Here is a 12,681-nt window from a genome sequence, read left to right as displayed (position 1 = left end):
TGACGGTCTTCTCTATTACTTTGTATTGAGGTCGGAACTGCAGTGTAGTATAGGAGGGGTAACGAAAGCTCTAGTAACCCCCTCGATATGTCGAAAACTCCTCGACCTCTGCAGGCTCGAAAGGGCCTCTTCTTAAATTGAAGGGTTCCCAAGGACTTTGCTGTGTCTGTATCTGTTTTGATGGCTTGTAGGGCCTCATTGACATGCTTGCCGAAAAGAGCCTCTCCATCAAACAGGAGGTCCAATACCTTATTCTGAACCTCTGGACGAAAGGAAGTCGCCATAAGCCAGCCCTGACACCATAGCACTGCCCCACTAGCTAGCTGCAGAAAAGCTGTGGTTGCTATATCCATGGCGGAGTCTATTACCTCAGCCGAGGTGCACTCTCCCTCCAAGAGGATTTTCTTCACCTCCACCTTAGAGTCTTCCGAAAGGGGGTCTAGATACAGGGCAATATCGGCCCACAGCTGTCTGTCATATCTCACCAGGATTGCCAATGAATTTGCTGCTCTTACTGACCCGACATGGAAGAGAAACACTTCCCAATATTGTCCAGCCTTCTCCCGTCCTTGTCTGGAGGAGCTGAAATTGGAGTCGATGGATATTTTTAACGCCTCTGCGCTGCCTGAGTTATGACTGAGTCCGGCTTCAGGTGACTAACTAGACACGCTGGGGCGTCTTCTGGGGACTTATATTTTTTGTCCAATCTAGACAAGACTGCCATCACCTTCTTCCCAGATGTAGCCAACTAGGGGTATGGAGCAGACACTTTTCTGATAAGGCTCCTTGAAGTCATAAAAAACAATCCATCTGCTTAGAAGGCATGGGCAACGCAAATCTCTTTGCTGCTCTCTCAAGCAGATTATAGAAACCCCCAATATCTCCTGGGGGAGAATCCACCGGGGTAGGCGATGGAGATGAGGGTGTCGGCAATATATAGTTGTCCCAATCCAAGTTTGCATCCTGCAGCAACCCTTCTTGACTCTCTTCATCTGAGGAGTCTGTAACCTGCATGAAAGACCTTTGTGGGGTACTTCTGGCTGATCTAGGAGATAACCTAGGCTGTGTCACTGGAGTGGCAGGCATCGAGGGAGGAGGTGCCATTTGAATGACGGATTGTGGTGCTGATGGAAACTTTTTTGTAATCTGATAACATAAGCTGTAAATCAGAAATAAGGGAACTCTGGACACAGACCATATCTTCTGGTATATATGGCTACTGTCGTTGAGTAGAATAATACTGCTGATAATACTCCTCTTCATCCTCTTGACACTTAAAGTTGGGAAGGGCTATTGGCTGCCTCAAACGGCCCATCATCATCAGAATCTTCCTCCAAAAGAGTTGTGATTAACAGTGTAACCTTACTTGGGGATGTAGCTCTTGGCGTTATATCTCCTCTCTCAGAAAAAGACTGCGTTTTTCTTCTCGTCAACAGTGGCAACGACGAAGTCGTGTCCAATAGTCCTACTGCACCAGCCCCCATCGACGGTGTCGCCGATGATAGCGTAGACGTAGGAATCCTCGTTGTCGATGATGTCGTCGGAATCATCGGCGACGACATTTTGATCTTCAACGTCGATGGCCTAGATTTCACTACCGTCGACGTGGATGTCGTCGACGAGGAGGAAGCCACCATCGAGAGACTGGTTTCCGTCGCCATCGATGCAGCCGCCGTTTAAGTTCTCGTTGACGACGATGACTTTGTCGACGGTGGAATTGTCGTCGACAGTCTGTCTTCAGAGGCTTTCTGAACACCGTCAGAACCTTTGGAGGAGGCGTAGAAGGTTCTGAAGGTGGTCTAGGCACCTCCTTAGATGTTGAAGGCTGATGCTTGGACTTAGAGCAGGATCTTCTCACCTGAGGGGAGGATGAGAGACAGCGGCCTTCACCAGACCCCTGTGAGGTCTTTTTGAAAGTCTTTGAGGGTTGTTTTGAACCCTTTTCAGAATGAGGTGATCCTTGCCTCTTTCGTGATCTTTTAGAAGACCATGAAGACTCCTCACTGTCAGAGTCTGAGACAGGGTTCTTTCTTGATTTAAGCTTCTGGAGCCATATTAACAATCTCCCCTCTCTATCCTTTAAAGTCTTTGAGGAAAAGGTACGACATACCTTACAGATAGTAGCAGAATGTTCTGGATAGAGGCAAACTATAAAATACCTATGAGGATCTTCTGAATGGAGCCTTTCCTTCCCACAAGTGCTGCAGGCTCTAAAGAGACTTTCTTTCTCTGTCAGACATTATGCTGATATAACAGGCTCCAGAAATTATGAGTGTAGATCAGAAACACTCAATAAGCAAGTAGAAATTGGGGCTTCTCTCAGGAGGGTTCTAGATGGTGGGGCACTCTGATTGGCTGAGGCTCAAGTTTGGTCCTTTTTTCAGAAGGACTTGGATAGATTACTAAAATGTAGAGTTTTGAATGATATAGCTATTATGTCTTTGGGGTCATTGTCTTTTCTACAGTATCAGGGACTCCCACCTCGACGACGTGGAGTGATTCAAGCATATGAATCTATGAAAGTTCCAATACTGGAGTAAGACCAGGATTGACAGGCATGCAGCCATTACCGGATCCACATTTCAAGAGCAGAAAAGAACGAACTGACGCTGATGCATCAGCAAGGGAGTTATATGGACTCCACTGACATCACACGTGGTGGGCAACGTCAGTACAGAGTGGCGCAAGGCCCTCTACTGATGCACAGACATACTATGGAAAACGTTTCCGGTTCCAGGCTTTGGTCCTCTGGCTGCTTACAGATACTACATGTCATTAATCCCCATTTTTAGAAGTGCCATGGGTTTCCCTGCCTCCCTCACACTCGCAGGACATTTATGCCATGATCTCCCCTGACTTACTTGGTGCTTATCTTCAAGAGCATCTAGCACTTGCTAAACAATTCTCTAAATATGAAATCTGTCATAATGGCCATGCTACATACGGAACACTATTGCTTGGTGTAGGAAGTTGGCTCTGCATATTCTATCTCAAAGTAAAAGATAGTGTGCACAGAGTCCAAGGGTTCCCTTTAGAGGTAAGATAGTGGCAAAATTAGATAATTCTAATGCTCTATTTTGTGGTAGTGTGGTCGAGCAGTAGGCTTATCAGAGTGTAGCATTAAGCATTTGTTGTAAACACAGGCAATAAATAAGGAACACACACTCAAAGACTTACCTCCAGGCCAATAGCTTTTATATAGAAAAATATATTTCCTTAATTTATTTTTAGAACCACAAGTTCAGGATTTGAAGTAAATACATAAAATGCAAGGTAGGAACTTTGAATTAGAGCAATAACATATACAGTTTTTGTTAAAATGGCCATAAGCTATTTTAAAAGTAGACAGCGCAAAAATCAACAGTTCCTGGGGGAGGTAAGTATTGGTTAGATTGTGAGGTAAGTAAGTCACTTACAAGTCTCAGTTCCTGGGCATAAGTAGCCCACCGTTGGGGGTTCAATGCAACCCCAAAGTTACCACACCAGCAGCTCAGGGCCGGTCAGGTGCAGAGGTCAAAGAGGTGCCCAAAACACAGAGGCGCCTATGGAGAACAGGGGTGCTCTGGTTCTAGTCTGCCAGCAGGTAAGTACCCGCGTCCTCAGGGGGGTTTGTAGAGCACTGGGGGGGGACACAAGTAGGCACACAAAACACACCCTCAGCGGCACAGGGGCGGCCGGGTGCAGTGTGCAAAGCAGGTGTCGGGTTTTGTATTGGATTCAATGGAGGGACCCGGGGGTCACTCTAGCGGTGCAGGCAGGGCACAGGGGGGCTACTCGGGCCAGCCACCACCTGGGCTAGGCAGAGGGTTGCCTGGGGATCACTCCTGCACTGAGGTTCGGTTCCTTCTGGTCCTGGGGGCTGTAGGTGCAGTGTTTGGTCCAGGCGTCGGGTCCCTTGTTACAGGCAGTCGCGGTCAGGGCCAGCCTCTGGATTCTCTCTGCAGGCGTCGCTGTGGGGCTCCAGGGGGGGTCGTCTCGGGCTACTCACAGGGTCGCAGTTGCCTGGGAGTCCTCCCTCTGGTGTTGGTTCTCTGGCTCTCGAGCTGGGGACATTGGGTGCAGAGGGTGAAGTCTCACGCTTCCGGCGGGAAGAGTGAGGTCTTTGAAAGTTGCAGAAAAGTTGCAAGATTGTTGCTGTTTGTTGTGCAGAGCCGCTGCTCACAAGAGTTTCTTGGTCCTGGGATTCAGGGCAGTCCTCTGAGGCTTCAGAGGTCGCTGTTGCAGTATTTTGAGTCAGGAGACAGGCCGGTAGGGCTGGGGCCAAAGCAGTTGTCGCCTTCCGTCGTCTCTGCAGGTTTGTAGGTCAGCAGTCCTTCTTCTTAGTTCAGGTTGCAGGAATCTGATATCCTGGGTTCTTGGGTTCCCCTAAATACTAAATTTAGGGGTGTGTTTAGGTCTCGGAGGGCAGTAGCCAATGGCTACTGTCCTGGAGAGTGGCTACACCCTCTTTGTGCCTCCTCCCTGAGGGGAGGGGGGCACATCCCTAATCCTATTGGGGGGGATCCTCCAAAACTAAGATGGAGGATTTCTAAAGGCAGGGGTCACCTCAGCTCAGGGCACCTTAGGGGCTGTCCTGACTGGTGGTTGACTCCTCCTTGTTTTTCTAATTATCTCCTCCAGCCTTGCTGCCAAAAGTGGGGGCAGTGGCCGGAGCGGCAGGCCTCTCCACTAGCTGGGATGCCCTGTGGCGCTGTAACAAAGGGGGTGAGCCTTTGAGGCTCACCGCCAAGTGTTACAGTTCCTGTAGGGGGAGGTGAGAAGCACCTCCACCCAGTACAGTCCTGGCCATAGAGTGAAAAAGGCACTCTCCCCATGTGGCCAGCAACTCGTCTGGTTGTGGCAGGCTGTCAGAAACTGGTCAGCCTAACACTAGAAGTCGGATTGGTATTCAGGGGGCATTTCTAAGATGCCCTCTGGGTGCATTTTCCAATAAATTCCACACTGGCATCAGTGTGCATTTATTTTGCTGAGAAGTTTGATACCGAACATCCCAGATTTCAGTGTAGCCATTCTGGAACTGTGGAGTTCGTGTATGACAAACTCCCAGACCATATACTCTTATGGCTACCCTGCACTTACAATGTCTAAGGTTTTGCTTAGACAATTTAGGGGTGTAGTGCTCATGCACATATGCCCTCACCTGTGGTTTAGTGCTCCCTGTCTTAGGGCTGTAAGGCCTTCTAGAGGGGTGACTTACCTATGCCACAGGCAGTGTGAGGTTGGCATGGAACTCTGAGGGGAGTGCCATGTCAACTTAGTCATTTTCTCCCCCCCAGTACACACAAGCTGTGAGGGAGTGTGCATGCGCTGAGTGAGGGGTCCCCAGGGTGGCCTAAGACATGCTGCAGCCCTTAGAGACCTTCCCTGGCATCAGGACCCTTGGTACCAGGGGTACCATTTACAAGGGACTTATTGGAGTGCCAGGGCTGTGCCAATTGTGGAAGCAAAGGTACAGTTTAGGGAAAGAACACTGGTGCTGGGGCCTGGTACATTGTTAATCATAACTTGGCATCAGCAAAAGGCAAAAAGTCAGGGGGTAACCATGCCAAGGAGGCATTTCCTTACACATGGTCCTGATCTTTCCTCTTTGTATATAACAATACTATAGAGTGGTTCACAGTCACCTCGTTAGGCATACTATCCCTCCCACTGAAATGCTCATTTTTGACCCTGGCATCAGATCCCTCCTTCCTCACTTACCTGACTTTTGAATTGTGTTCCTGTTTCTTTATGGTGACGTTGTCTATTCATGTCCCTTGTGCAGATGATTACATGGTCCTTAGCTGTGATCATAGCCTACTGATCAAAGATTCCTAAGTCCCTGTTTGCCACTTTTCCACTGTACCTCTCTTCCTCCTTCTTCTCACCCTAGTGCTTGACATCTCCATATTTCACCTGCTCCCTCATATTTGAGCCCTTTTCCTCCTATAATTAACTTTTAGCACACATTCAGATTGGGGCTGCCCACAAAGCTCACAACACAGATGTGTTTTGGCCTTCTGTATACCCTGATATTCCTAGCAGCCCCTCACATAAGCACAACAGTCACTAAGAAAGGAAGTGTTGTGCCTTTATGGAGAACTAAGTTTACAAGTCAACTCCTGCGCAGGATGCATAATTTCCATCTCTTGAACAAGCCTCACTGTTATCTATGGAATCTTCAACATAATCTCCTTGAATGTGAAGGCCTTTCTCAATATATTAAACATAAGAAAGTCTTTGGATACTTGGCCACAAATTCACCAGATATAGTGTTCCTTTGGGAAAGACACCTTTCGCAATTCAAATATAGGAAACTCAAGAAAGCCTGGGTTGATAGGGTAGTCAGCAATAGCAGATTTGCTCCTACTTTTCATTCTACTTCTTCCTTATGGTGTAGTAATGCTATTCAGGAAATATGGTCACCGCAAGATCACAAAAATGTGGCTACACCCAAGGGGAGGTATGTGTTTGCCCAGCTAGACTTCTCTTCTGAAGCTATTAGTGAAATTCAGCACAGACTGCAAACGTAGGAGACGAATTAAACACTGCCATCAACATAACTCTCAAAAGAATGAGACTGTGTGATAAAGCTGATGCAATGATAGGGCAGTGTTACAGAATATAGTCAGAAACTATGGTATGTACATCCCTAATGCTTACATCGCTCCATGGACAGTGAATACACCCTTGTATCAAGTGTCTATGGCTCATGTTACAGGATGATTTTTCCCTCATTTTAGGATCAGCAGTCAATGATGGCACTCATGGTTCCAATCCTTGTTCTCCCCTTTAAGTTGAAAACACTTCTAATTATCACAGGCATACAAGCAACATCTTCAGCAATGTACAAAGGACTGAGAGCATGGTGTCTTTATCAGCCAGCTTGTATGTCTTGTGATGGGGCATGAGTGTACAAAAGTTATTTAAGTTCTGGCCACCTATTTTCCTGTGTTTTATGCCCAATAATACACTTTGCTGTCAGTGCTGCCTGTGAGTTTAGTTGCTTGATTAGTAAGATGTACGTCCTTGCCTAGGGATGTATATACTTCACATAATTTACATTATTGTACACAGGGCTTGCAATTATAGACTCTGAATCTTCAAATAATGATAGAAAGAACCATGCTTCGACAAATGTAATTATAATGTGGCTACAGTGTATTTTAATGCAACTTATTGAGGCACACATTACCATAAGACAATAAACAAACATATGTTTTTTTACCTGAATAATCCCCAAACCACAGCTTTTTTCTTCATTGCAAGGTAAAAAATAGCTGCGTCCAGGGGGTCATTGTTTTTCTGAAATGCTGCTTTTGCTACCTGGAGGTGTTAAAAAAAATATTTACTTGTTTGAGACTGCATTAACCTTTTGAGTTTTTCGAGTGACAAATATAAGGGATTTTTCAACTTCCGAATAAAATCCGGCATATTGTTCAAAACAAGAAAAAGTGTAGAAGGACGGAGCTGGTTGGAAAATAAGGACAAATGTAAAAGCTGTGTTGAGGAATATAATCATAATATTAATAAGAAATAACTGTTTTAAGAGAACATGTTTAAAAAAAGTGACTGGCCTGTCCCACACATCCTGAACTTTGTAATATTAAGAACTTTTTCGTGGTACGCTACAAAGGATGATACGTTACATAATTATGACAAACTATGAGGCAGAAGAAAACAGAATTGTCAATTTACAACATTCATTGTATTTTTTGAATGTCAAAAATACGCCCACATATTTGGTAAAATAAGGTTACATTAAATACATAATCTTGCACAAAAAGGTAAAACATACTCAGTGGCAAAATGTAGTTTTGATTTAAAACAGTAGTACACACAGTTTTGGTTAAAATGGCAATAAGATATTTTAAAAGTGGACACTGCAAAAATCAACAGTTCCTGGGGGAGGTAAGTTTGGTTACTTTTCCCAGGTAAGTAAAGCACTTACCACAGTCAGTCTCCTGGGCATAGGCAGCCCACCGTTGGGGGGGTTCAAGGCAACCCCAAGCCACAGCACCAGCAACCCAGGGCCAGTCAGGTGCAGAGGTCAAAGGAGGGCCAAAACACATAGGTGCCAGGGGTACTCAGGTCCTAGTCTGTTTACAGGTAAGTACCTGGGTCCTCGGGGAGCAGACCAGGGGGGTTTTGTGGAGCACTGGGGGGGGGGGGGGTGGGGACACACACACAAGCCCACAAAACACAACCTCAGCGGCACAGGGGTGGCCGGGTGCAGTAGGCAAAGTAGGCGTCGGGTTTGCTGTTGAAAGCAATGGAGGGACCCGGGGGTCACTTAGGCGATGCAGACAGGGCACAGGGGGGCTTCTTGGGCCAGCCACCAACTGGGCTAGGATGAGGGCCGCCTGCAGGTCACTCCTGCACTGGTAGGTAGTTCCTCTAGGTCCTCGGGCTGTGGGTACAGTGCTTGGTCCAGGTGTTGGGTTCCTTTGTTACCAGGCAGTCCGGGGGAGCCCCTGGATCCTCTCTGCAGGCGTCGCTGTGGGGTTGCAGGGAGGTCGACTCAGGGTGTCCACGTCGTTGGAGTCACCTGGAGTCCACTCTGCGGTGTTGGTTGCTCCAAACTAGAGCCGGGGGCGTCGGGTGCAGAGTGTGAAGACTCATGCTTCTGGCAGGAAGTGGAGTCTCTTTGAAAGTTGCTTTAAAGTTGCAAAGTTGTTGCAATTTCTGAACAGTGCCGCTGTTCTCTGGAGTTTCTTGGTCTTTTAGGTGTAGGGCAGTCCTCAGAGGTCGCTGGTCCCTGTCGGATGCGTCGCTGTGCAGGTTCTTTGAGTCTGGAGACAGGCCAGTAGGGCTGGGGCCAAATCAGTTGGTGTCTCTCTCGTCTCTGCAGGGCTTTGAGGTCAGCAGTCCTGCTTTCTTCAGTTTGCAGGAATCTGATTTCCTGGGTTCAGGGTTGCCCCTAAATACTAAATTTAGGGGGGTGTTTATGTCAGGGGGGCAGTAGCCAAAGGCTACTGTCCTTGAGGGTGGCTACACCCTCTTTGTGCCTCCTCACTGAAGGGAGGGGGCACATCCCTATTCCTATTGGGGGAATCCTCCCAACTCAAGATGGAGGATTTCTAAAGGCAGGGGTTACCTCAGCTCAGGGCACCTTAGGGGCTGTCCTGACTGGTAGGTGACTCCTCCTTGTTTTTCTCATGATCTCCTCCGGACTTGCCACCAAAAGTGGGGGCTGTGTCCGGACGGGCGGGCATCTCCACTAGCTGGGATGTCCTGGGGTGCCGTAATAACAGGCAGAAGCCTTTGAGGCTCTTCGCCAGGTGTTACAGTTCCTGCAGGGGGAGGTGAGAACAGTACAGGCTTTGTTCCTGGTCACAGAGTGACAAAGGGACTCACCCCATGTGGCCAGAAACTCGTCTGGTTGTGGCAGGCTGGCAGAAACTGGTCAGCCTAGCACTAGGAGTCAGACTGGAATTCAGAGGGCATCTCTAAGATGCCCTCTGGGTGTATTTTACAATAAATCCCACACTGGTATCAGTGTGCATGTATTGTGCTGAGAAGTTTGATACCAAACTTCCCAGATTTCAGTGTAGCCATTATGGAACTGTGGAGTTCGTAATTGACAGGCTCCCAGATCATATACTCTGTATGGCTACCCAGCACTTACAATGTCTAAGGTTTGGCTTAGACACTGTAGGGCATACTGCTCATGCAACTATGCCCTCACCTGTGGTATAGTGCATCCTGCCTTAAGGCTGTAAGGCCTGCTAGAGGGGTGACTTACCTTTGCCACAGGCAGTGAGAGGTGGGCATGGCACCCTGAGGAGACTGCCATGTCGGCCTAGTCATTTCCTCCCCACCAGCACACCCAAGCTGTGAGGCAGTGTGCAGGTGCTGAGTGAGGGGTCCCCAGGGTGTCATAAGACATGCGGCAACCCTTAGAGACCTTCCCTGGCCACAAGGCCCTTGATACCAGGGGTATCATTTACAAGGAACTTTTCTGTGTGCCAGGGCTGTGCCAATTGTGGGAACAAAGTTACAGTTTAGGGAAAGGACACTGGTGTTGGGGCCTGGTTAGCAGAGTCACAGCACACTTTCAATCATAACTGGCATCAACAAAAGGCAAAACGTTAGGGGGTAACCATGCCAAGAAAGGAATTTCCTTACAAGGGGTATGGCCCCTCAGCCATTACGGACTGCCAGCAAAATGCCTTGCATTTAAACTGAAAGACTAACAACTTTTTAGCTAATGGAATTGATTTAGATATATAATAATAGGTATTCACTGAGGATGATCAAAGAATGGGCTAGGAAAATGGATAAATCAAAGTTCTCACTGCTTTCAAGGCTATGACATCTTTGAATGATCACAAGTTCTTAATAGAGATATGGCAGCCAAAGGAAAATCTCTTTCCACAGTCAGAGAATTAATTCATCTGCCTTCAGTGACTCAAAGACTTGATTAGCAGGCCGTAGATTAGTCAATAATGTAGAGGGCTGAAAATCTGAGATTTCCCAACAAAGAATGTAGTGTACCCAACTAAAAGGGATAGGGCAGGCTGGGGTCACTGGGTGTTTTAATGGATATTATTAGGGGTGTTAGTTTTCAGTTATTCTGAAAAGTAAAGCAAGTCAACCCAGGGCCTCAGTGAGATGGTCTGGACTATGTTGTCCACTTCTTTTCACACAGAAGAGTAGGGCAGAGACGTCAAGGAGAGCAGGCTAGTATAAGCGAGACCTAAAATCAGCAGAACAAACTTAGGGTAGGTAGCAAGAGAATGCCCTTTAGTAGCCCAGGCCCACTAGCAGACCACGGTTGGAAGACAGTACAAAATGCTACAGAATATCTGGCAGTGAGTAATGAGATAAGGCACCTAAAACTCCTTGAAACACTGTGGCAGTCTAGCTTGTGATCCATCTTTATTACTCCCTGTTTTATTTGGAAAGTACAAAAATGATATCACAAATTTAACATATATGAAGATTATCTGTGTGGAACAGTATGCTGCAAGGGAATTGCAATTTTTTTCATTCTACTGAGATGTACGATATTCCATCATTCAGTTTCAAGTGGTTACATTTTTAACAATCTTGCCTATTTATGTGGCTTTTGATCCATTGCAAGTATTTGTGTCTGTTTTAGGTATATTTTAACTTGTTCACAATTGATACGTAGACTGATGGTATATCATCATGTGCAGGTATAATCTGAAAGGATGCAACACTGAAGGTGCAAATACTTAGAAAAACTGCATTAGCTTTGATCTGTACTGTGAATATAACGGTGGCAGGAATTGACTCTAATGTATATTGTTGCTATAGCGTGAGTTGTAAGCGTGGCTTGAGCTGGCTGTACTACTGATTTAGCAAACACTTAATAATCCGGATGGCTTGTAGCTGATCGATGTCTCCAGGAGTTGTCTCCTCGCCCCCTGGCTTTTGTTAGGATACCACTATGCAAAGACTTGAAAGGATAGAAAGGGTGACTGGATCAAGGCGGAGCAGGTAGAGGATAAAAGACATCGAGTCCAAGTCAGCCCCCACCAAAAACCCCTGCATAAGCAAGTGATGAGGGCTCTTTCGGGTAGACACAAGGTAGTAGCTAGGAATATGTTACACAAAGATACCTCTAACAAAAACATGAATACACTAATCTATCCTATTTAGACTACAAATATTGAGACCTAACATTTCAAGCAATGATTTGGTGAAGGTACATTGACTATCCAAGTTGTTTCAAGAGAACTGGAACTGTGATCATTGATCTGGTAAAAATGTCCATGCCACGTTGGATAAAAAAAAAAAGAAAAACATAAATATCATCACAAGCCAGTCTTTTGTCCTTTGAAATATATAAATAAAGCAGTAACTGCAAGATGAAAACACTGTAAATATTTTGAAGTTGTCTAGACTATTCTTAAATATTTGGACTGTAAATAGAGGCTGAATTTTTATGGTAAGGAAAAATAGGACAGGCGTGTGTGCACAAACTGCTGTTTCAGGACTCCTAGTCTTTCCCTTCCATAATTTCTGAAAACACAAACCCGTCCAGTATACCCCTGTGGGGAAGGTGGTAACCTTTTCCTGAAGGTCTTCAAAAAAGACAGACACATCCATTAGATGAAAGGGCAACTTCAGTAAAATCTTTCCAACCTCACAAAAAAAGTGCCACTCGCACAATAGCAATCATCAGTGCAAGTTTCCCTCTCTCACAGAACAGGTACACTTTAAGCACCAGTTTACAAGCTTCACATCTTCATTGGAAAAGTTTGACATCAAATGTGTAGGTTCATGGAACAGATACAGCTTGGGCAGAAATGCACGTTTTTATCTTCCACGGAACAGGCACAGTGTGGTAACAGTAGTGCAAGCTTCCCTCCCTGACAGAAAACATACAACACTAGAACAGAAGTTTAAGCTTCCTACTGTCGCAGGAAGTATCAGTGAAGCCTCCTCTCTCACACAACTGTCTGCAACAACAAACACCTCTGCCTATTTGATATGTATTTTTCAGTATCATTGTGTGGATTTGTGAACGCATGGATAGATGGATAGGCAAGTAAACGGTTAAGCATACACAATTAAGTGCTGAGATGCCCCAAGAGATGAATGTGTGTTTTACAAATACATGTGTCATGTATTGTTATGTTAAGTGTGGGGATGTGAATGGCTCTACTGATACATGAGTAAATAAATTGAGAAGTGGATTGTGGTGTGAGCTGGTGGACAACTGGGTGAATG

At 46.1% G+C, this 12,681-nt stretch overlaps 1 protein-coding gene across 1 annotated transcript in view; it reads right to left on the bottom strand.

The window, feature by feature from the left end:
- Positions 1-12,681, bottom strand: part of DMXL1 (Dmx like 1) — a 1,414,533-nt gene that overhangs the window by 736,210 nt on the left and 665,642 nt on the right. Inside the window, exon 21 of the mRNA XM_069226844.1 lies at positions 7,208-7,305. Coding sequence (XP_069082945.1) covers positions 7,208-7,305 — 98 coding nt within the window. The remainder of the gene's footprint in view (positions 1-7,207; positions 7,306-12,681) is intronic.

The sequence above is a fragment of the Pleurodeles waltl genome, chromosome 1_1 (genome assembly GCF_031143425.1).
Source record: "Pleurodeles waltl isolate 20211129_DDA chromosome 1_1, aPleWal1.hap1.20221129, whole genome shotgun sequence".
In the NCBI taxonomy this organism is placed as follows: domain Eukaryota; kingdom Metazoa; phylum Chordata; class Amphibia; order Caudata; family Salamandridae; genus Pleurodeles; species Pleurodeles waltl.
The sequence above is the reverse complement of the archived record's forward strand: the minus strand, read 5'-3'. Positions and strand labels throughout refer to the sequence as shown.